General features: G+C 31.6%; 1 protein-coding gene and 1 pseudogene across 6 annotated transcripts; one reads left to right on the forward strand and one right to left on the reverse strand.

Annotated features, from left to right (window-relative positions):
- The first annotated feature begins 9 nt into the window (after positions 1-9).
- LOC128180487 (uncharacterized) lies at positions 10-21,849 on the forward strand. 6 transcript variants are annotated; one of them, XM_052848604.1, is made up of 12 exons: positions 10-140; positions 425-493; positions 1,156-1,186; positions 4,760-4,814; positions 17,339-17,635; positions 17,740-17,785; positions 19,031-19,091; positions 19,562-19,668; positions 19,884-19,933; positions 20,233-20,329; positions 20,757-20,797; positions 21,150-21,849. In XM_052848604.1, the coding sequence occupies exons 2-12, from the start codon at positions 438-440 to the stop codon at positions 21,347-21,349; spliced, it is 1,041 nt and encodes a 346-aa protein (XP_052704564.1). In that variant the 5' UTR covers positions 10-140; positions 425-437; the 3' UTR covers positions 21,350-21,849. The 6 variants fall into 6 exon arrangements, with proteins under 6 accessions (XP_052704564.1, XP_052704562.1, XP_052704563.1 ...); XM_052848602.1 differs by having other exon boundaries at positions 19,562-19,667; positions 19,874-19,933; XM_052848603.1 differs by having other exon boundaries at positions 19,034-19,091; positions 19,562-19,667; positions 19,874-19,933.
- Positions 9,953-14,012, reverse strand: LOC128180491 (uncharacterized; annotated as a pseudogene).
- Positions 21,850-24,677: the final 2,828 nt, after the last annotated feature.

Genomic DNA, 24,677 nt, shown 5'->3' on the forward strand with positions numbered 1-24,677 from the left:
AGATTTTGTGTCGGGTATGGGTTGTTTTATCAACATAGTGTTTGGAGAGCGATACACATTTGATCATAAGACCTTACAAAAGCTTTCGTTTTAAATTCTTTAAACAAAGTCAATCCATTATTACGAACCCCACGTGCAAGGTAAGTCTTTTTACAACACGTAAATGTTCTTTTATACTAATATGTTCTTGCGTTTGTCTATTCAAACAGCGATATTTAAACAACTAAAACGAATTAAGAGCTTCTTAAAAGCTTGTTATTCTAAAAGAAAAAGTTACCGATGAACTGCAAATTTTTTTTTATAAAAATATGTTTTTAAACTATAAAGAATTAAATCAACAATGATACAAACAATAAATAAATCCAATTACTTGATCACAAAACAGATGAAGAAATGAACTAAACGAAATTAAATTATATTACAGATTAAAGATATAAATGAGTTACCATAACAGTGTACACAATGAAATGGAAACTCATTATCCTGCCACATTGTAAGTATTTAGAATGGAATACATAGCATGAATTTGTTTCGACCGAAAAACCCGTAGAGAGTTTTTGTATATTGCATATTTTATCATAAATTGCTTTTGTATTGTTTATACTTATAATAATCCTAAAAACAATTTTTTAGATTTACACAATTTTTAACGAACCGCTCTTAAATACATAATGTTTAGCATTATTATTTTCTTGCAATAAAAGTTATGTATTTAAGAAATAAAAAGCAATTTAAAAAAGTCACTGGTGTTTGAATTTGTTTGTTTGCGTGAACAAATCATGTAAAGCACGAAAGGGCTTCTCAGTAAATTTGATCAAGTACCAACCAACTTCATATCCCGGTGAACTTTTTACCATTGCTGTTTATTACTTTATAATTTACGTTTGCAAAAGACAAATCGTTTAGAACTGTTAAAATTACCGAGCTTTTATGTTTACAATAATCCAAGCGACAAGCGATAAGCACGTGCTATTAGCATTGTGACGTTATGAAAAAGTTCATAAAGAATTGAACGTTTTCGCTGTTCCATAAGAATATAATATATATTAGGAAACATGTTTGCAAATGTAAATATTTTTCTTTCATTAAAAAACAACTGATGTTGTCCATGGATTAATTTATACGAAGTTTATTTCTTGTTTGTTTTAATTGCAGGGAAGTTACATGTATGAATGCGTCATTGCTGGTAAATCTGCAGTATTTGTTTATATAATTAATGCAATGTACTTAAGACTGAATTATGTAAATAATTGTGTGAACTTATAATTATGTTTAATTAACTTGTCTAATAAATTACGTTAACGTCACTTACGTTTAGAAAAAACTATTTTATATACTAATGAAAAAAAGACAATAACAAAATGACAACTATCTCAAATATCCATAAAACGAAATACAAATGCAAAGCAGAGGAACACGGACCTCTAAAAAGATAGAGGTAGGATCACGTCACAGCCACCGTGTGCTCGTTGTCGAAATCGGGAAACAAGAGGCCCAGGGGCCACATCGCTCACCTGAGCAACAATGGCCTTCGCAGCAATGGTAAAGCGTCTCGGTGCTAAAATACGGCTGGAAAACGATATTATTTGAATCATTGCAAAAATACTTTGACTGGGAGTATTTTTTAACGAGGCCGGGTCTAATTTGTTCTGCCCTAGATTTTTGAATGAAACTTTTTACATGAATTTCTACTGATATAATTATTATTTTAAGATTAAAAAATAAGACATTTACCACACCGTTTGTTTAGGGGGTCATCACAAAGTGTGTTAATCTTTAACATAGGACCCTATGGGATTTTGCTTGAAATGTATAAATTTTGCATATTTTTTACATTTTTTCAAAACTTCTGCCCTAGGGATTTCTTTTTCTGTTCTACATATTAAAGTTATTGCTTAAAGGCATCTAATGGTAAAAAAAAAAACCCTTTTACCTCCTAGTTTGTTCCAGGGGTCTTATCAAAGTTGATTTTTGTATGCCCAATTTCCCAGATTCGTCAGATAATGGCTATTTTTTATTTGACAAAAGCGGAAAAGGTGATCTAAATAGTATTATTAAAACATTCAGACATATTTAAGTAATAAAAAAATATATAACATCACATATTAAGGGTCATTGATATAAAATACATGGTTACTGTCTGAAATATATGAATTTAGCTATATTTAGGCGGGTTAAGAAAACGTGACAGAAGGCTAGGCTTGCTGAACCCTCTTCACGTTTTCGACCCGAGCCCAAATATAGCTTATACTTCGAGACATTTATGTTTATTCCACAATATAACATTATTTTTACGCATCAAACGAAACGAGATATTTTCAACAATTTTCGCTGAATATCTGCAGTTGAAACTATCACGCCATGGCGTCAACCAAGCATAAAGATGACGTCACAATACAAATGAAACGCTGCGCGAAAGCGTGCGTACTCGTTCTGTACTCGGTCTCGTTAAAATCTATGTTACATCTATTGACAACGATGTTAAACATTATATTTGATGCTTTTTTGTGACGTCATATATACTTTGTAATCACGTGACGGGCAAATCCTAATATATTTATATTTATATCGCATCGGCGCAGGTGATTAATAGCAATTAATCATACATTAATCATACATATTTTTAAGAAAAACCCTTTGTTTTGTCATATACTTTGAAGTTCTTGCTTGGGCTTAAAATAAATATTTCGTTTACGGAAGATATTGTTGAAACATTCTACCAAATCATCAAAATGATGCCTAATTTTTCTAATCAAAAGCGATTTACAAAAAATTGTGGTAAATCTGTAGGTTTCCCAAGCACAATTTACATTGGCACTCATATTCTCTTCCAATTTTACGTAAAATATTCTAAAATTGTGTTTATCTTTTACGAGCTCCAAGCTGATTTTTACATGTATTAAACTTTCTTCATTCAGTTGTTTACACGTAGCAGGGAGAGTCTCAAAACCGCTAGTGTATAAATAGTCTTTTACTAAAATTTATCATTTGATACTGGTTTTAATATGAATGAATTCTATACGTCTAGCATTAACGGCAGCATCTATGTAAAATAACCATTCGTAATTATACTGGTTTGACAAAATTCACTTTTAACGTTAAGATACATTCCCCGAGAACTATCGACAGAAATGCAGATCGTGACGTCAAAGTTAATTATGACATCATGATAACAACAAAAACAAAGTCCCAGGGGCAACATCGCTCACCTGAGCAACAATATCCCTAACTCTGATCAAATTAGCATTACAGTATCAAAATCAAAATATCTTGAAACCAAGTACAGTAGATCTTGCTCATTTTCTTAAAAATAATCTGCCAATTTTTATCCACATGTTTTGGTGAATATCAAGCCCCTTTTTTGTTGTACCTGAACCTGTTTTATCTATTCTTATATAATCTTCCCCACTTTTTGGCGCTACTTTATCTAAGGAATCATAGATTGATAAAATCTTATTCTGCAAATCCTCTAGATCTGCTTTTACACAAGTTACTGCTTTTTTGACTGTGAACTTTCCCAAAATATTTTTAAAGATTTTCTTTATATATTCCTATGTTAAAAATTTCTATCCCATTGTGGCCGCGCTCTACCCCCAAGGGCCATGATTTGCCCAAACTAAAATCTACCCTATCTGAGGATGCTTCCACTCCAATTTGAGCTTTTCTGGCATAATTGGTTTTGAGAAGAAGATTTTTAAAGATTTTCTCTATATATTCCTTATGTTAAAATTCATTCGCCATTGCGGCCCCGTCCTACCCCAAGAGATCATGATTTATAGAAACTTGAATCTACTTTATATGAGGATGCTTTCACTCCAATTTGAGCTATTCTGCCCTTTAAGTTTTTGAGAAGAAGATTTTCTCTATATATCACTACGTAAAACTTGATCCCCCACCATGGGGACCATGATTTGATTCTACACTACCTGAGGATGCCTCCACTCAAATTTTAGCTTTTCTGGCTTAATAGTTTTTAAGATGGGGATTTTTAAGATTGTCTCTATATATTCCTACGTAAAAATTCATCCCCCATTGTGGCCCCGCCCTACCCCTGGGGACCATGATTTGAAGAAATTTAAATTACACTACCTGAGAATGCTTCGACACAAGTTTAAGCTTTTCTGGCCAAATAGTTTTTGAAGATTTTATTATGTATATTCCCTTGTAAAACTTGAATTTCTTATTGTGGACCCACCCTATCCCCGGGGACCATGATTTGAACAAACCTGAATCTACACTATCTTAGGAGGCTTCCATACAAGTTACTGCTTTTCTGGCCTAATAGTTTTTGAGAAGAAGATTTCTAAAATTTTCAATTTTCTCCCCTTTTAAGAGAGTGTGGCCCTTCATTTGAACAAACTTGAATCCTTTTTATCAAGTAATGCTTTGTGCCAAGTTTGTTTGAAATCTGACGAGTGGTTCTAGTGAAGATGATGAAAATGTGAAAAGTTTACAACAACGACAACGTCAATGACGAGAGATAACGGACAAATTTTGATCAGAAAGGCCCACTTGAGCTTTCAGCTCAGGTGAGTTAAAAACGGCAAAGTCCGTAGACAATAAGCTGATTATTATGTTACAGTTAGTAATAAAAACGTCAGTCAGCATGCGACCCAGTGGAAGATTGTATTTGCTGACATGGTCGTTGTATCGACCATAGAACTTACGAAAAGATGACTTTAAACGCGACTACTGATAGTCTGTTTTATCAACTTGTCAACTTATCAACCAATGTATTAAAAAAAAATTTCTCTTACAGATTCTTGTGGTTGTGTTTTTCATATCCATGGCAAAAAGAATTCTGAAATCCTTTGGTATGTCTTACAGTTTCTTAAACGACATTTTATTAAACCCTTAAGAATGTTGGGCACAATTCCCCGGTCTGAGACACTGCACGAAAAGTCGCGTTTAATTTCACCTTAAATGCAATTTAAACGTTACGATTATTTAAAATTTAAGTATGTAGTATTACATATTGTGTGTCCGAAAACGTTTAAAAATAATTAGCATTTAATATGAGTTTACTGGATTCCGTAAAAGAACAAATTTAATAATGTCGGAAAAATTGTAAACTTACTCATACGTACAGATTTAAGTGTTCCGTAAACTAACATTATACCTCTTGTATATAAAACATATAATTTTCATTAAACATGCTAAAAAAATTAAGTTTAATGGATATATTAAATTTGTTTGGTTAATAAAATTTAATGTTGAATTTTAATTCATTATTTGTTCTCGTTTAATTTACATTTTACATTATAAACTGTCAAAAATTAAATTATATACGGATATCTTAAACTTCCTAAAACATTCAAATAAACGCTTTTATCAACTTACATTATACCTCTTGTTTATGCGACGATAATGTTTTGATTAAACCTGCCAATATAAACTGGAATTGTATATATTTTACGTCATTATTATTTTCGTTTAATTAAATAATTATACCACCGCATACATCTTTATATAACTTCAAACATCCAGTTGTTTTCTTTGAAATTGTTTTTGCTATCATTTTTGAAAATTAAAATCACACACAAGTCCACTTAAGATTCGATTTTATTGCATGTTAAAGTCTCAATGATGTAAAAAAATAAATACATGTATTCTTACAGAGCAAAACATTTGAAAGTTTTAAGCATAAAAGTCACAATTTAGAAAATTACAATACGTACGTCATGATCAGATACATATGGAATGGATGCCATTACAATTTCTGATATAGTTCTTAAAAAATACTTAGGTAAAATGTCCAAATTTGGAATTGTGAAATGCACATTTGACTTAAGCAAATGCAGGCTAATACACATTAAATGGAAATAATGGAATCTATATGGACTAGAAGGAAAAAAACACACAACTGAAACAGACCCATAAAAATTGCTGCATGGTCTGCAAATAACAAATTCTAGCTTAACTTGCGTATTTTCATATACAACATAAATTACAACACAAAGTCAGTTTTTCTATATAATGCATGTGGATAAAGAAAAGCAATTGTTGAAAGTTGACAATACTGAAGTAATCAAATTTTTTTTACTTATTTACTGGTCACTAAAATACATACACACGCACACACAAATTCTCTTTCCTAGTACATGTATTTTGAAAATAGCATGTTTTCATAGAAACATCATACTACATACATACTCTATAGTTCATAACTGCAAATAGATATGAGTTTCCATGAAAACCACTTCAGAGAAGATATATATTAACAATCATATTATATGTAATAGCATTGAAAAAACCCTATATATTTAAATACCGGTATATGATGCATACAAATACCAAATTATACTAAATTGAATGAACAAATTGTTCAATAATAGGATGTACATGTGCATCTCTAATTTTAAACACTTCATGTGATTTTAAAAATAATTCCTTAGGTTTTACATTATAATATTGAAAATTTATTATACAGAAAAGAAAAATACATATTCTAATGACCAGACTATTCAGTTAACATTTTGGAACGTATATAAAGTAATTTTAATTTACACAAACTTCCAATGCAAACAATAATTGATTATCAAAATTTGGCAAAATGGTAAATTCAAATCATGGAAATTCAATAAAATTCTTCTAGTCTATCCTAATAAGGTCTGGAATAAGATCAAGCATATGCATGTACAAAATTTAAAAAAGATATGACACTATAAAAATTCAACTCAATCTTACTTATCATAAAAAGAAAACAGTTTCCCCAATATTTTACTCAGAAATGTCTTATCAAGTATTGTTTATTTCTTGCATCTGTAAGAAACTGACAGGGAAGCCTCACTCGCCCACAAGCAAGAGCAAAAGGATCGGTCAGAGACACCACCTTTCTCTTACTTGGGTATCAAGATCTGCAACTTACTGCCAGCAAAGCCCTTTCAAAATACTCTTTCATCGTCTCCTGCTTAAAATTCACTTTCAATAAAAATTCTTCTAGTCTATCCTATTAAGGTCTGAAATAAGACCTGGCATATGCATGTACAGAATGTAAAATATAGTTATGACACTATATTCAACTCAATCTTACTTATCATAAAAAGAAAACAGTTCCCCATTATTTTACTCAGAAATGTCTTATCAAGTCTTGTTTGTTTATTCCTTGCATCTGTAAGAAACTGACAGGGAAGCCTCACTCGCCCACAAGCAAGAGCAAAAGGATCGGTCAGAGACACCACCTTTCTCTTACTTAGGTATCAAGATCTGCAACTTACTGCCAGCAAAGCCCTTTCAAAATACTCTTGCATTGTCTCCTGTATATTTTTAACAACAAATTTTGTTCACTATAGAGCTAATTAAGCTAATAAATTATATAAGTGAAACTTGTACAAATATGTAGATTAAAATAACTTGAGATAAAAATTGCATTTTTTTCGTAAATTTTCTAGTCTACGTCCAAGTTTCAGGAACAAGCTCTGAAAGATATACATACAAAAAGTCTTGTATAACTGCCTAGATGTCCATAAAAACTACTCTTTACTCAATAAATTATCAAAAATCTAGTCTTTAACTCTTTACTTAGAACAAAAGAAACAAATTATGATAAAATATTCATTAAAATAACCACTTTATATCACTCATATATGTGTTTAGTTTATAATTTGATATATGATTTTAAACTTATACAAGCCTTTGACAGGGAAGCCTCACTCGCCCACAAGCAAGAGCAAAAGGATCGGTCAGAGACGCCACCTTTCTCTTACTTGGGTATCAAGATCTGCAACTAACTGCCAACAGAGCTCCCTTTAAAAATAAATAACTTCCTATTGTCTTCAGTTCTATTATGCTATAGAGATGTATGCACTAATTACTGGAAATAAACTTAAACATATTTGTAAATAAATTGAGATAAAAAAAGTATGACTTGGTTACATGCCAACATGACAAAAATTGAAAATCATAATGGCCAAATTTAATCTGTAATTGATCAGCATAAAAAAAAATTCAACAATAAAAAAAATACACAATGAATATTCTTTTATATAACAGTATGAGTTGAACAAGTAATATCAGATCCTGTATTTAAAAAAATACCCAGCATATTTTTAGGTTCATCATACTACAACAATACATCAAGCTATTTTGCAATGATTTTATAGTCATATCACATATTGAGCTTTGCAGTTCTCAAGAAGTGTTAAACAACTCTTTATACATGGATAATAAACCTACATCAAAATATGAACCTCTAGCGAGGAACAAAAATTGTCCATGGGACGGAGTTAACAATTTTATACAATCAACAATGTATATGTCAAAATGCTTGCATATCAGTAAAACCATATAATAACTTTCAGCTTAGGTGAGCTAATTATACATGACAGTTGCAACTCTTTTAAAAATCTCAAATGGCCCATTTCTGTTCATTTGATATATTTTCTGGTTTGTCTTTAGATGATTCATTGTTGGTCCTTATACGTCTTATACTTTGCCTTTTTGAACATTTGGATTTCAGAGCAGAACTTTTGGTGTCCAATTAAACATTCGTCAGAGCGCCACTTTAGAGATGTGATTTCATATATTGTGTCATCTTCCCAATCATTTTCATATTCTGATGACATCATCAAGTACTCGACAAGAAATACAGGTTCTACTTGTTCCTTTTTCTCCTCATCCCAGGAGGTCTTTTGTTTAAATACAGCCTGACAGCCTGTCTATAGTATAACTTCCGTTTTCTACAACATATATACACACATAAATACACATGTTTATACACACATATTGTCTTTAAAAAGCCAACATTGTAAAATGTTCAGGCTTTCCTTTTAAATTCCTCAGACAATTTATTTAAGCATTAAATCATTGTTTTTTGAAAGAGGAGTAACAGGCGTTTGTGCATCATGAAAATTTGTCTGCACACACTATTGCAGTTATGAGACTATATATTTCAAAAAACAAGAGATATTTGTGAAACACAATTGTCCCCTTCTTCCTTGGAGAAATGAACGAAAAAGCAAATAATTGGGATTTTCCCATATCCAAGGGGCATAACTCTGTCAAAAATTGCTCAATTAGACTCTAAATCAAACTTGACCAAAATATTATTATGATGAATCTGTGTCAAATTTCATATCAATAGGAGCAACCTCTGCGTTAAAGGAAATTGTTGGTGGACCGGCCGATCAACAACAGCAATGTAGTATTCCCTCCCTTGTCTGAAGGGGGCATAATAACAAGTATTTACATTTCTGTTAATTCTTGCCTTATCTGCAAATGCGATTTATACATCAAAACTCTTTATTATTCTTAAAAGATAAGTTAAATCAATAGAACAGTCACTGTATATAATACAGCATAAATTAGCACTTCAATACAAGTTCATGATTTTGGCAGTTGTAAACAGGGACATTTGAACATATGTATGGTCTAGACTCTCTAAACATGCAGTGCATATAATTGGGCATACCCTTGTTTCCTTTGATACAGATCCATTCCTTTCTTGAAAGAATCTACTCTCTCCTTCCTTTATCTTGCATAGACAGGAAATATCTGTTTATTGCATCTAAAATATAACATTGCAACAAAAATTTGAATATTATTTGTAAAGTTTTATTTAAATACAAGAGCGCGGGATCTGACAAACACAGGGTTCGACACTAACTGTTTGATGCATTAGTCCAGCCGGACTAGTGCCTGTTCATTTTAACTAGTCCGCAGGCAATTTTATGTGCCCGTCAGAAATAAATTAAAAAGCATTACCGTATTTGCCTTAAATATAGTATGGAGTTTTTAAATAGCATTTGTAAGAAAGGGGTGCATAATATACACTATAATGTTTTTCTTACAGGTGTTGCACATGTTTAGTTGTATTGTGCTATGCAGTACATAGCAATGAGCTGCGTATTCACTATCTCTGTGTACTAGGTGTATGCCGCCATTACAGATGTTATAAATAGATCTATGCATATTAGATCCATGCAGGCTATGAGCTACCTTGTTCTTTTCATTGTCTAAGTTCTTTAAAATCTGTTTAAAATAATAAGCAATTTATCACAAATTATTTAACGTAAAACAATTCATTTAAATTAAACAACTCACAGGAGATTCGTTTCACCTATATTTTTTAAAAACACATAAGCGTCCCTTTCGAAGCTGTTGTTGTGAACACGTGTGCTTGTAACCTATTAATTTTCTCGGACATCCCCTTATGGCAAAGAAATAATCAAGTCACCCATAATATCCTGCATACCTCTGTTGTTTTGCTCGGTAACTCTATAATCACTGCAATGTATCATATGCTAGATAATAAAAATACAGTCAGGGTTTTCCATTAAAATTCGACAATCACACATCGTTAATTTACACATTTTTTAAGCAAAACTTTTTATTAGTTTGACCGGACTGACTAGACAGAAATTTTGTTAATCCGTAAGAAAATCTATTAGTCTGTGACTAACGGACTAAGGTTAGTGTCGAACCCTGCAAACAAAAATTTTTATTGGTGTGGTCTAAGTTATTAATTCTTTAAAAAGTTTTACTTCAATATTTGGTTTCCATCATCAGATTTCATTTTTCACTACAATCCTAGGGAAATTCCATGGGAGTATCCATCATGCACAGCAATCTGAAAGTATGCATTCACAAAATATCATACCAAGGCCATACAATTATATAGTTGCTGATATTGAGATAACTCCTCTCAATTCGCTCCACATGTACATTACAGTATAAGCCTGTATAATACAATTAACAAAAATTTTGGATGTGTACAAATGATTGAATATATATTAATATACAAGCCAGACACAACATTTATGCTTATCAAATATATGTATGTTATGTCTCAGCAATATTACATTCAAACATGCAAAGAAAAAAAATCAGTAAGGTATACAGAACATCATGAGTTTTAGGTGTGGAAATCAGGTGTACAACAAAAATGAAAGGCTTGATCACCCAATTCTTTTATTTATTTTAGCCAAAGCTTTGTAAAATGTTGTGTTCAGATGAAGCCTACTGTTTTAATTCCTGTTTTTTGTCAGAGAATGTACCACATAATCCTCTAATTCTTAGCCCCCCACCCCCACCCAAACAAGATTCCAGCAAAACCTAATTCAAAAAACATTTAAACAAAAAGCTACAATAGATTAATCACTGAAAAAAAAATTCTGCAGCTTCAATTCAGTCATGAATTTTTTCAGGGCTGGGACGATACTTTACTTAGCAGATTTGGTACAAATCACGATACATGAGATGCGATATGATACATATCACGATACATTGCAACTTAATGAAAACATGAATAAGGGCTTAAAATTTATTGAATCAGTCTATGTATTACCACATGTCCAAAGTGATTACATTATATTTAAAATGAACGTTGAACAATTTACAAATTACTTTCGTCTTGTATTCACTACTTTTCATAAACAAGTAATCCGAAAGTTTTCCACACTCCAGATTTAGCTTGAATTGATTTGACAACTTTATGAGGTTTTCTGCCATCTTTGTACTTTCATATTAGGCGCGCGGACTTAAAATAGCTGGTATATGAAGCTCGGATATTTTATGAAAATATAAAAAAAGTTCACTACGGTATCGTTGTATTAATGGTAAATGTAGTGATCCAAATATTGTCAAAGTATATACCGTGATGCACTGGTGTATTGTCCCATCCCTATATTTTTTTGCGGTTATATGTTAAATATAGCAAATCAGACCAATATTTTATTGACATCAAATATACTTACATGTACTTGGCTGGGTACACATATTTTAACTTTCTTATTTCCTTTCTTTTGCGATGGATTACTTTCAGAGAGTATTTAGCGATGATTTCCTTCTGCCCCTCCAAGATTTTTTCCTGCTGAAACTCAATCTTTCTCAACTTGAAAAGTGGCCACGATGCTGGTCCTATTCATCAAAATAGTGAAAATAAATCAAAATACAGGCATTGAAGAGTTATTCTAGGCCTCTAACGGGAATCAAGTCAAGTCGTACCCAAACCGACTCGTATACCCAAGCCGACTCTTAATCAATAGGTCACAGATTGTGACTATAATGGGTAGCAATTCTTGGTTAATAGCTACACTCTGTCCCGAGTTTTTTCTTCGTTCACTTTTTCTTGATATTTTGATAATCATAAATACCTATGTGCTCAAATTATGTTCATCCTCAAAATAGATATGAAATATCTTCAGATTATCTGTTTTGAAACACCCCTTTGGCTTTTGCCCCTTCAGATCTCAATATACAACTCAAAATAGTCTATGGGGATTTTTCATTGCACCAGCCATGAAATAGCCTGGATAACGAAAATTTGTGCAAGGTATATATTCCAAGTGATTTCCAGATGGTGAAAAGATGTAGACATTTCCTATTATAAATTTCCGCAAGAAATTTATTTACCTTCCTGTGAACTTTTATGAGTGAAAAATTATGTGTCATTGAATGGAGATATCTTGGATATATTTTCCATTTCATCGATTTCAACTGTACTTTTATTTGAGTGTAGGTGTATTTTTATAAAAAATCATCAAAAAGTGATGGAAGCAATAACTTGGGACAAATTATAATCAACATTGATTAAATTTGAAACTTGTGTGTTTAATCATTGCTCCCCCCCCCCCTCCATTCTCGGGTTATTTTTTTATCATTTATTTTTAACTATATGTTGATTTATGCTACATTTAAAAAACACAATTAACGCAAAAGCTATGTAGAAATAAAATATATACCCCTGGTATAAAAAGCAAAGAATTTGCAATGTCAGCAGACACCATCTTGTAAAATTTGACACCTCGCTAGGAAATCCTTAAATTATTTATACTTGTTTCTATTATATCACTGGTTCTATGGTATCGCGGTATTTCTGTTTACTTATAGTAGCACGCACTGAAATTGACATTTTATGTCGGAATATTTTTAGACATTGAAAACAGACACGTTAAACATTACTGAGGTATATAAACTCACAAAACATTAGTTTCTGGAAATATTTTCGTATTGATAGATTTTTTAATAAAATAATATAACTACCGCGATATCATAGGACGGGCTCATAACTGAAAAAGTACTGACCGGCCGGAAATGATGGTCTCTTTAATTTCATAAGGTGTCAAATGGTGAAAAAATAACTTGTGAATGTGGGGGGGGGGGGGGGGAGGGGTGAATATGGGGGTTGGGGGTCCCGTCCCCAAGCATCTGTGAGTACAAATACTTATACCAGTAGATAATATGGTAATTTGATAATATGACATACCCGACAATATTTATTGAAATGAATATCAATATTAAAAAGTTATGACTGTGGGCATAATCATGTAATTTGAAGTTATTTTTCACTCGAACTATCCGACTATTTGATTACAAATCAGTTTGGTTACGAGTTGACTGTACTTCTTACAAGGGAAATAATCATGTTCACAAGGGGAAGTAACTATAAAATTACAAGAGCATGTGTTAATGGGACGCTTGTTTATCGATACCGTAATCACCACCATACCTATTAAACAACTGGTACCACTGGCCGGCGAACCTATCTCCAAGGTGCTGCTACATGTAAGAACAGAAGTTGAGGCAAAGGACTGACGTTGTGGGACTGTTTCGCCATCTTGTTTCTCACGAGCGCTCTACCTGCTTGACATGGTGGTGACTTTTTCTTCCCTTTCGGCACTTGACAATAGTCTTGACAATGGATGTTTTCCTAAAGATTTCGTCGTTGTACGAATCTGATGATTCATCAGTTCAAGAGCACTAAATTCTGATAGATCTACTTCGCTACTTAACTCGAATCCGACATGTTATCTCCATCGCAGCTTGGCGGGTTCAGAATTCTCTCGATTTTTGATTGGCTTAATTTGATTCGCATGCGCGTAGAGGTTAAACAAACTCTCTCTCTCTCTCTCTCTCTCTCTCTCTCTCTCTCTCTCTCTCTCTCTCTCTCTCTCTCTCTCTCTCTCTCTCTCTCTCTCTCTCATCCTGAATCAATTGTTATAGTGAAATATTTTTTATTTGCTTTGTGAGGTTTTTTTTTTTACTACAAATCAAATATTTCCTTGAAGTGATTAATTTAGTGGGTTTTTTTTTCGTCCCAAACCCCTTCCACGTACATGTAAGTTCAGCAGTTGTTCAGAGCTGCAGCATATAATAATATTGGATGCTTTATGATATTTTGTCTGTTTGTATCAGTGTATAAACAATATTTTATTCTAAATGAAAGATGTATTAATGGCACATTAATTATCACGTATATTTAATGCAAATCAAACTTAGTTACACTTCAAGTATAAGCAAATTTACATATAAAGATCAAACTAAAATTATCATAGTTATATATTTTTTCTATTAAACTTTATTATTCTTTTTTGTATATTGTATCTAATCTACTTATACGTGTCTGAAAAAATAATCATTAGGATGTTTTGTGTTTACCGTCTCGAACCCCTCCCATGATTAAATCAGAACATAATGATCAGCTAGTTTGATACATATAGACGATTTTGTGTATTTGCAATAATGAGTACGTAAACAACATTTTATTTTGTATAAAATAACATATTATTGACACATCAATTATCATATATATTTCCTGAATACCAGAAACATTATTAAACTTTATGTATAAATGTATTTACGTATGAATGTCAATTTTCTTAAACGAAACGTATAATTTTTTCTATTAAACTACATTATTCTTGTTGTATATCGCATTAAATCTAATTATACTTTATTATAAAATCCAATCAAGTAAATGACATTATATTTTGCATATAATATAACGTTATACACAAATTATATTAAAAACAAGAAATATAATTTGGTAAACGAATCTATAAAATTATATTAAACGCGACTTTTCGTGCAGTGAGAGATTATCTCGTCAAAGTGCATTTACCCCTGTTTACAACTCCGACCTCTCGGAAATCAATTGAACTTCACTTAAAATTATAACTACTTCTAATTTGTGGGGCATCGTATCAAATAATCACAACTTTTAAGTTTTTAAAATTATTTAGAAAAATGTTGCAGTTATAATAAGGCAAGGTCCAGGTCATGAATTAAGACGCATTATTTCATTGTATTGATTAATTTCTCTTGTAAAACAAGTATGATTTTTCTTCTTGCATCAAGAAGACTAGATGTTAATTAAAAAAAATACCGATCGTATTTACCTTAAAATTTTAAATTTTTTTTGCCATAAACTATTTATTATCAAGTAAAGAAAATATATTTATAATTAAGCTTTGTTGAAATACGTTTCTCAAACTAAAAAATCTTTCCTTTGTAAAATAATTAATGAAGCACCCCAGATAGCAAGCTTAAGCTGACCCAATGTTGGCATAAGGTTTGCACGTTATCGCTGTTGGTAGAACGACATTGGACCAGCATTAGACCAACATTGTAAATATCACTGTTGGTACATTGCCATCGTTCCAATATTGGACCAACATAGTTAATCCATCGTCGGTACATGAACGTTGTACCAACGTTTGACCAACATCATATAATGATCTCAGTTTGCACGAATACACTGTACCGATGCCGGGCCGTCTGACTAATATGTGTGTTATGAATAAATAAATAAATAAAAAAGTGGTTACGAATACTCAGTACAATACCGATCAGACCCAACTTAACACTAGAGTAAACCCAAAACTAAACCCAGGGTATACTTTTGGAGTTTACTTTGGATATACTCTAGGTTTACTTTTTGAAAATTTGGGTCCACTCGGGGTTTACTTATTTATTTATTTATTCATCTTAAGCTTGCTATCTGGGGTCCACTCTAGTAAACCCGGAGTAAATCCAGAGTAAACCCAGAAAGTAAACCCAGGGTTAAGTTGGGGTGTTCTTTCTGTTAGGTTGGGTCTGTACAGATGTCGGGCCGATGGACTGTAATGGGTATTGTGAATAAATAGATAAATAGCTTTTTTACTGATGAACAACGTATACATTTTTATAAAGTCTTTATAGAAGTTATCGATCAAAAGTCTGTTATCATTAAAAATACCAAAAGATAAATTTGTCTAGTGTCTGCACTTAAAAAGAGAAATGCAGTATCACTGCATAGTAACTTTTTCGCACTTGTGAATGAAACATTACCGCCAAAAGAACTGTGATGTCATTCTTGACAAATTCATCCAATTTGTTCCTATGGCATCATCATGGCTGCCTGCAGGAATAAATGTAAGTATACAGATGTTCTTTACAGATATTTATTATACAATCTTGACTCTCAACACTTTTCCCAATATCAAGAAGTTAAATTTGTGCATGGGTGAAGGCAGGGTATATCTCCCTTCTAGCATTTTTACCCTAAAGTTAAGTTTTTTTAACGTTTTTTTTCTATTACCTCTGACGGTAATGCTGAAATCAAAAATTATTTACACCTATCTCTTTAGACGCATTCAATAACTGAGGATTTTTTCTGCTTAATTAAAAACAAAATAATGTATTTGTAATTCTTATCAATTATCTATTTAAAGATATCCTAATTTTTAAAATTTGCAAAAACAGGCTTTTAAAGTTATCAACGAGGTTAAGACTGATACGTAATTGAACTAGATAGTGACCAAATGCATCAAGTGATTCTTTAATGTTCATCACATTGGAAAGAAGAATGAGAATAGGAAAAGAGAAAACAAATGAAAGAGATCCAAGGGATGCGGACGTACATCGACTATTAGAAACAATTGTCTTTTTTAGAATTTAGTTCATATCATCCATTTTATCATTATAGTGTACCCCTGGTACGTTTTTAAAAGATGCACAAAACATCAAATTGATTATTTTTTTTTCTGTTTGAAAATGATTGATATAAATGTAATTCTACTTTAATATTTGGTACGATTTAAGAATTCACGAGGAGAATGTGTGTGTCAATCTTCTTTTACAATTAATTATAATGAATTATAAGAGATTAAATTTACTGTTAATATCAATTGTAAGATCCTCTAATAAGGGTTAAGTTTGAAGTATACTGGTTGGATTAAAATAAGATTGCAGTGCCTCGTCAATGGGCCAACACTAAAACTTTGAATCTACTGACAATTAGTCAAAGTCACAGCAACGTGTTGGTGCAGTGTTTCGCCGATGAGCAAAATTACATTGGGCCGATGTTATTTTCCGACATTGGTCCCATATAAATGATAACATCGGTCCAAAGCTGGACCAATTAAAGCTTGCTATCTGGGGCATATCCTTGTTTTCCCTTGTCGTAAATTTGGCAATACGTCGATGGTACCTTTTTTTGAGGAAGACATTTTCAAAATACACTAAAATGTTGCATACAAAAAACAATTAAAAAAATGATTAAAATATAATGGTCTTAGAAAATATTTTGTCAAAACCAATGCACTATTTTCATGATCAGATAGTTCAGTTTCTTTAACAGGCCCGAAGATCACTGACTTCAATCTCATTCTTGTTGCCGTGGGACCAAACATCTTAATCGGATTAGAAATCGCTGTTGAAACCTACTTTCCACTGACAATTCTTACAATTGAAAAGTTTGCAAATGAAACACATTCAATAATAAAAATTCCGAACCCAGAAATCGACACGCAAAACAAAACAATCAAAGTACTGAATGAATGCTGCTTTTGTGAGAGCATTGTTTCTTATCAAGTAACCGTGGAAAACATATTTAAAAAGGACTTAAGTGAGAAAATACATATATACCTATTTCAAGGTAACAGATGTGTCATTAAAGCAATGCTTCTTATTATATTTTGTTCACTGTATTTCCTAAACAAAATTATAGTTACTCTTTTAACTTATTGTTTATTCAAACAGCCCCTTTCACGGAAAGTTTCAGAACAGATCGACATAAATATCTAAGGTAAGTGAAGAGTTCAACTGACATCAAAAATACATTTGTGTGCATTACACAAACTTTTAAACATTTCTGTGATTCTGTCATTCATTTGTTTCAGCAGTCTAAAATTTATTCTCTGACAGTTCAATATTAGTGAGCTTCTTAATATAAGATCGTAACTAGTAATAACAGTACTGCTATCCTTCACAATTCGACTGTCTCAGATAAATCAATAATGAATTTCAATGGCAGTGTTTTAATACGATATGTGCCCCAAACACTTTAAAGCTGCTTGGTCCGATTTTATATCAAATTTTATGCACGCTTTTAAACGATGGCTATGCTTAGTATATGTATAATAATAGACATTGCAGTAGTTTTACCCGTCAATTATGCCAAATTTCAATGAAAAAAAAATACGTACAAAATTTGCTAACAAAACAAACGACATTAAAAGGTACCGCGTTATTTCGCCTCATGTTGGATTTCACCCCTGACGACGAGACGGGTATGGTTGTATTACGACTTTGACATCGCTTTAAATAAAGGTCGAAATGATCAGACAATTACAAATAAACATGTGTACGTTTTGTTCGCTAATATTTCCAAAGTCTGCTTTCTTTACAATCGATGCATAGCATGCGGGTTGAATAACCCCAATCGTTCGGGGGACGAAACCAAGCGGTTTCCTTTTCTAAACATTCCCGTGATGCATTTTGGTTTGTTTTTTCGTTTGCCCAAAGAGAAATTATTTTTATTTACTTTGAATATTTCTAACTTTGAAAGGAGACTGATTCTGCTGGTGTAAATAGGAGAAAGTCCATAACTTTCTAAGATTAATGATTTGTATGGAAAAAATGTTGATACTCTAATTACAAAAAAATCGGACCAAGCAGCTTTAAACTGATATGCTATTTGATGCAGAACTGTGTTCGGCATATATCCATTGTATACTATTTGAAAAGCATTCTGGTGAATAGACTGGTTTCAAATTGCCGTTTCTATAGTCATTCTAAAATTCTAAAATAAAATAATTAGAAATGGAATTATCGTTTTTTGAAATAGTGAAATAAAGTTCACGATAACACCTTCTAGCATGGTAATATGCAAACATAGAAAACAGATTTTAAAACACTTCACAGTTTGGTAAATCTATTCAATAAATTCAAATGAAGGAAATTGCATATCTTTTAAAATATGTCAAATTACTTATACGATGATACAATGCTAATAATATACGTTTAACATTTCTATAATTCTGTTCAAAAGCAGCGGAGCAGGAGAGAATCGGCAGAGTGACGCGAAATTGAACAGAAATAGGTCCTACCAGGTTCGTTACATCCTTTATTAGCAACTTCGACAGCTTGTTGTAAAAAGTAAAATCTACAAAGTGCAACCTTTCAAAATCTCGATATGCTTTATTTATGTGTAGTTAAAGTTAGTATATTTAAAGATGGTTTACCTCCCAATTATGTCTTTTTCTGTATTTTTATTATAATATTCCACGCAATATGTAAAAGTAATGACTGATACTTTTACGCGTTTTCTAAAAATAATTAAGTTGCATTAAGATTACATCTGCTGTTACATTCAAATGAGCAATGGTGAAAAAAACCTTATTTTTATTCTTTAAAAAATGAAAGCGTAACTAAATATATGACAGGTAATTAATTTAGCAATGTAAAAAAAATGTAGCTTACGTGTTATGCAAGCTATCAACTAATCTGAAATAGCATAGCGGTAGGGGTTTGGACCTTAAAACTAGTTGCCCTAATCTCAAAATGAATATAATATATTCAGGATAAAACCAGTTTGAAGCACATAGGAACCCAAACTATGTTTACTTCCCTCAAGAAATACGACGACCCTGCAAAACTTTCAGGCCGTTACAGACGTAGCAAGAGAGGTAATGAGAGAATGCTAGATAATTAATGTAATTATTGTTTGTTTTTTTTTGGATTACGGTAGATATGTATAAGTATGAAATAAATATTTATCTAATTTTTGTAATATATCTCAAAATCTGCGTAAAAATGTTTCACCCTTACAAACATTTTTCATTCATACATAACTTTTGAATATCGATTTCAAATGTCTTTCACTTTTTCAAAGGTAGCGAGTTTACCTACGTAAATCTAGACCCTGAGCAGTGCATGAGGTGTTTAAATTTCGGTAAGGATATTTTAAACTGTTTTAAATTGAACTCGCAAAATGTCCACTGCCCTGAACTTGTTGTATAAATTTGTCATTCATGCCTTGAATTTGTATTTTGCTATATGGACGTTTGAGACGGCTGATAAATTGTGACTGTCAATTTTCATTGTAATCTGTGTTTTATATTTTATTATTTGAAATGATATCTGCAATGCATAACATATAAAATCATGCATTTAGATGGATTATTTTGTTGCACTTATTATAATTGATGATTAAAAAAAAGATTGAGTTTAAAAGTAGCACTTTTTGTTAAGGATTTGCAAAGTGCAGTTTATGTTCGGCACCCTACTGCAGCCCTCGGTGTAAAAGTAAAGACTTCAGGGAGCACAGAAACCAATGTCCGGAAAGGAGGTCAAAACCATATAACACTAAATAATTTATCATAAGACCACCTTAAAATGTACTCATATTCAGTGCTAAATGTTATTTTTTTTTCTTTTTTTATGAAATCCATAGATACTATTTTATACGGTTTGTTTAACTTTCGCTTTTAACAATGACACCATAATGTAAGTAAAACAACGTTCATATAAAATATGTTATAATTTTCTTGTAAATTTTTACGATATCATTTTATTCTGCTTATTTATTACGAATACCTTTTAATCGTGTATTTTGTTATATAAACAATTATGTATTTTTGCATTTTGTGAGGAAAATGTTAATACATCTGTTCAAGCTATAGTTTTTTTTTATTGAGAGCTTATTTGCGTAACGTTAACTGTACAGTAGATTATTTTTCATATTCAACTTTATATTCATTCGGGTTTTTTTTTAGATCAGAGGAAAAACGACGACAAGAAAAAGACCAGGAATATGGTATGTATCGTATCTTTTGCCAGGTCTGTTTCTACATATATTGCTTGTATTTAGTATTCATATTTTATCTCTCATTCTTAATTTTTTTAATACAAAACCTTTATGTTTAATATTTTTTGTTAAACATCATTTTTTTTTATGTTTTATGATATATTTTTCAATAGATAAAAATTTGGTTTTTTTTTTAATCAAGCTGTAAAATTTCATTTTAAAAAAATATTAAACCAAAATATTTTGAGATTTACAGCACAATTGCATTGATGTATTTTTCAATGATTTGACAGGAGTGCAGTGATGGAAATTTCATTATTCAAACTTTTATATGTATTTCTGACACGATCTTCTTTTTCAGAGATCCGTATAAAATCCTTGCATGAGGACATAGAGCGTCTTAGGGACTACGGCCTGTGCAAAATATGTCTAGAGGAAGAGGCACGTGTCGTTTTTGATCCATGTGGCCATCTTTGTTGTTGTGATGGTTGTTCAAAACAGCTTAAGGCGTGTCCAATGTGTAGAGACGATGTGCAAAAATCTATCAAAGTATTTACTTAGATTTACAACAAACTGGAAAAAAGTATATTTTGAGTAGAAAAGGGGTAAAATGACATTCCTTGAAATATTACCTTGCGATTGGCATATTGAAAATCCACAAGGAAATGTATTACCAGACTCTTTGGATATAAACACTATAATTAAAAATACCTAATTCACAATCAATGTGTCTAAACCTTATGTGTACCACGTTTAAACGATGTTCTAGAAAGTACAAAATATATAATTATATTTTTGTGCAATTTTGAGCTAAATAAATACTGGATGTAAACAGTGAAGGTCTTCCGATCGTTGCCTGACGTCATCGGAAGCATTCTGAAATAATTTACTGTAATTGTCTTTACTGGGATTCGTGTTTTGCTAATATTGATCTGTCACATCTTGATTTAAAGTTGTGTTTTAAAGCTTTGTAAGTTATTTAAAATGTAATGACAATAATGTTTAAGTGGTGTTTAAGTTGAAATCGCGGAATTCAATTAAAATAATTATTTGCAAATGTGTTTTTTTTTATTTCTCTTTCATTGTTTACAAATAGATCTTCAAAGTTTAACATCAATTGCATAGATTAAAACATTAAAGTATTATGTTAGATTCTTACTGTGTGTTTAGACGTTGTTCCTAAAAACGTACGTGTCCGATGTCAAAGGCAACATCAATTCAAATATTTACTTAAGATCTGTCTTGAAAAGAGATTAAGAGAGTGTAGAATCATATAAAATTAGAACTATATGGCGAACATTTGTAATTAATAAAAATATAAAAAGGAGGAGAAAAAAAATCAAAAAAAAAAAATCATAACCCCCCCCCCCCCCCTCAAATAAAAAAAAATTGGTATTTAAATTTAACAATTTATCATTTGTTGAACATTAACTCAAGACCAGAGTAAGGTTTATCTGAAAGGGACTGCAAAAAGAAAGTAGTAAACGAAGTTTATATACTGAAATGGTAAATGTAGTTTATACACTGAAATGGCAAAGTAGTTTATACACTGAAATTATACACGGAGTTTATACACTGAAATTATACACAGAGTTTATACAGTGAAATGGTACACGGAGTTTATACACTGAAATTATACACGGGGTTTATACACTGAAATTATACACGGAGTTTATACACTGAAATTATACACGGGGTTTATACACTGAAATTATACGCGGAGTTTATACAGTGAAATGGTACACGGAGTTTATACAGTGAAATGGTACACGGAGTTTATACACTGAAATTATACACGGGGTTTATACACTGAAATTATACACGGAGTTTATACACTGAAATTATACACGGAGTTAATACACTGAAATTATACACGGAGTTTATACACTGAAATTATACACGTAGTTTATACACTGAAATTATACACGGAGTTTATACACTGCAATGGTATACGGAGTTTATACACTGAAATTATACACGGAGTTTATACACTGAAATGGTACACGGAGTTTATACACTGAAATAGTACACGGAGTTTATACACTGAAATGGTACACGGAGTTTATACACTGAAATTATACAAGGAGTTTATACATTGAAATTATACACGGAGTTTATACACTGAAATTATACACGGGGTATATACACTGAAATTATACACGGGGTACAAACACAGAAATGGTACAAGGAGTTTATACACTGAAATGGTACACGGAGTTTATACACTGAAATTATACACGGAGTTTATATATTGAAATTATACACGGGGTTTATACAATGAAATGGTACTCGGAGTTTATACATTGAAATTATACACGGGGTTTATACAATGAAATGGTACACGGAGTTTACACATTGAAATGGTACAAGGAGTTTATACACTGAAATGGTACCCTGAGTTTATACATTGAAATGGTACCAGGAGTTTATACACTGAAATAATACACGGAGTTTATACAATGAAATGGTACTCAGAGTTTATACATTGAAATGGTACACGTAGTTTACACATTGAAATTATACACGGAGTTTATACACTGAAATGGTACACGTAGTTTATACACTGAAATTATACACGGGGTTTATACACTGAAATTATACACGGAGTTTTTGAATGAAATCATACAAGGAGTTTATACACTGAAATGGCACACGGAGTTTATACACTAAAATGACATGAGCGCTTCTATTTGTTTTATAAAATTAACACGGTGTGCCAAAATCTTCCGAGAAACATTACTGATTTGTTTTTATTTAGCACAAATAGAGTCTGTGCAAAGATGTCTGAAAACTATATCAACATTTTTTTTTCGCTGCAATTAATGTGGTAAGTCAACGTTATAGAATCCTGGGCAAAATATTTGGTGAGTACTAATCTAAAATGGTAAGAACAAAAACAGTAATTCTAGGATTGTATGGTATATAACAATGTATACTGGTTTTAAATTTAGATCTTTACATAATCTTTCTAAACTACTATCTTGCTTAAAAGCAGACGATGAAAAAATATATTATTTTATTTAAGACTTTCAAAGAAGATTTTCAATTAACTTTAGAAATTTGACCATAAGTATGAATATCATGTATTAAAATTCCAAAGAAGAAAATCATACTTTTAATTATAGTACGCAATAAATTTTGAAGCATTACATAGGATTTTTTTTTTTTACATAAACACAAGAGCTTTTGCAAAGTTCAATTTCAGTTAAACGATTTATTTTGTTATTTGGTTTGGAAGGTGCATGATTGAAACTGATAATGGATACAATTGCAACTAGCTGGAAACATGCTTGAATGAAGATCAACATACTTAAAATAAATGAAAGTTTTTGCTCTCCTTAAATCAAATCCGTAGCATTTTCCAATTGCACTATAAATTTTGATAGTAAAATCGTTAAGGCACTATCCTTTGTAAAAAAAAAACTTGATGAACTTTTCGAACGGTCTTTGGTATGTATTACCAGATAAGTTTAATTTCAAAACAATGTTTCTACCAACTACGTCATATTAGATTGAAAGGAATGAGGGTGAGAGTGAAGGTGATTGACTGATCAATTGAAAATGTTTTAAGGTTGTTCATAAAAACAAATTATCATTTAAGCAACATTCTATGTTGATTTTCAAAAAATTTGATTTTATTTAATTTGGTTTGATAACTTCTTGTGTAGGGCTTACTAGAGGCTCTAATTATTTGGCTAAAGGAGCTGCTGTAGAACCTCTCTGTTTATCGAGGGATCCAGAGTGGGGAATGTACAATGAGGGACACGATGGAATGAAATATTACGTTCATGGTGCAGATTATAGTAAAACTGGTTTAGTACGAACACGGATATAGCGAATTCTCGAAAATAGCAAAGTTTTTTTGAGTCCCCTGTAAAATTCTGAACAA

The sequence above is a fragment of the Crassostrea angulata genome, chromosome 4, assembly GCF_025612915.1.
Source record: "Crassostrea angulata isolate pt1a10 chromosome 4, ASM2561291v2, whole genome shotgun sequence".
Lineage (NCBI taxonomy): Eukaryota > Metazoa > Mollusca > Bivalvia > Ostreida > Ostreidae > Magallana > Magallana angulata.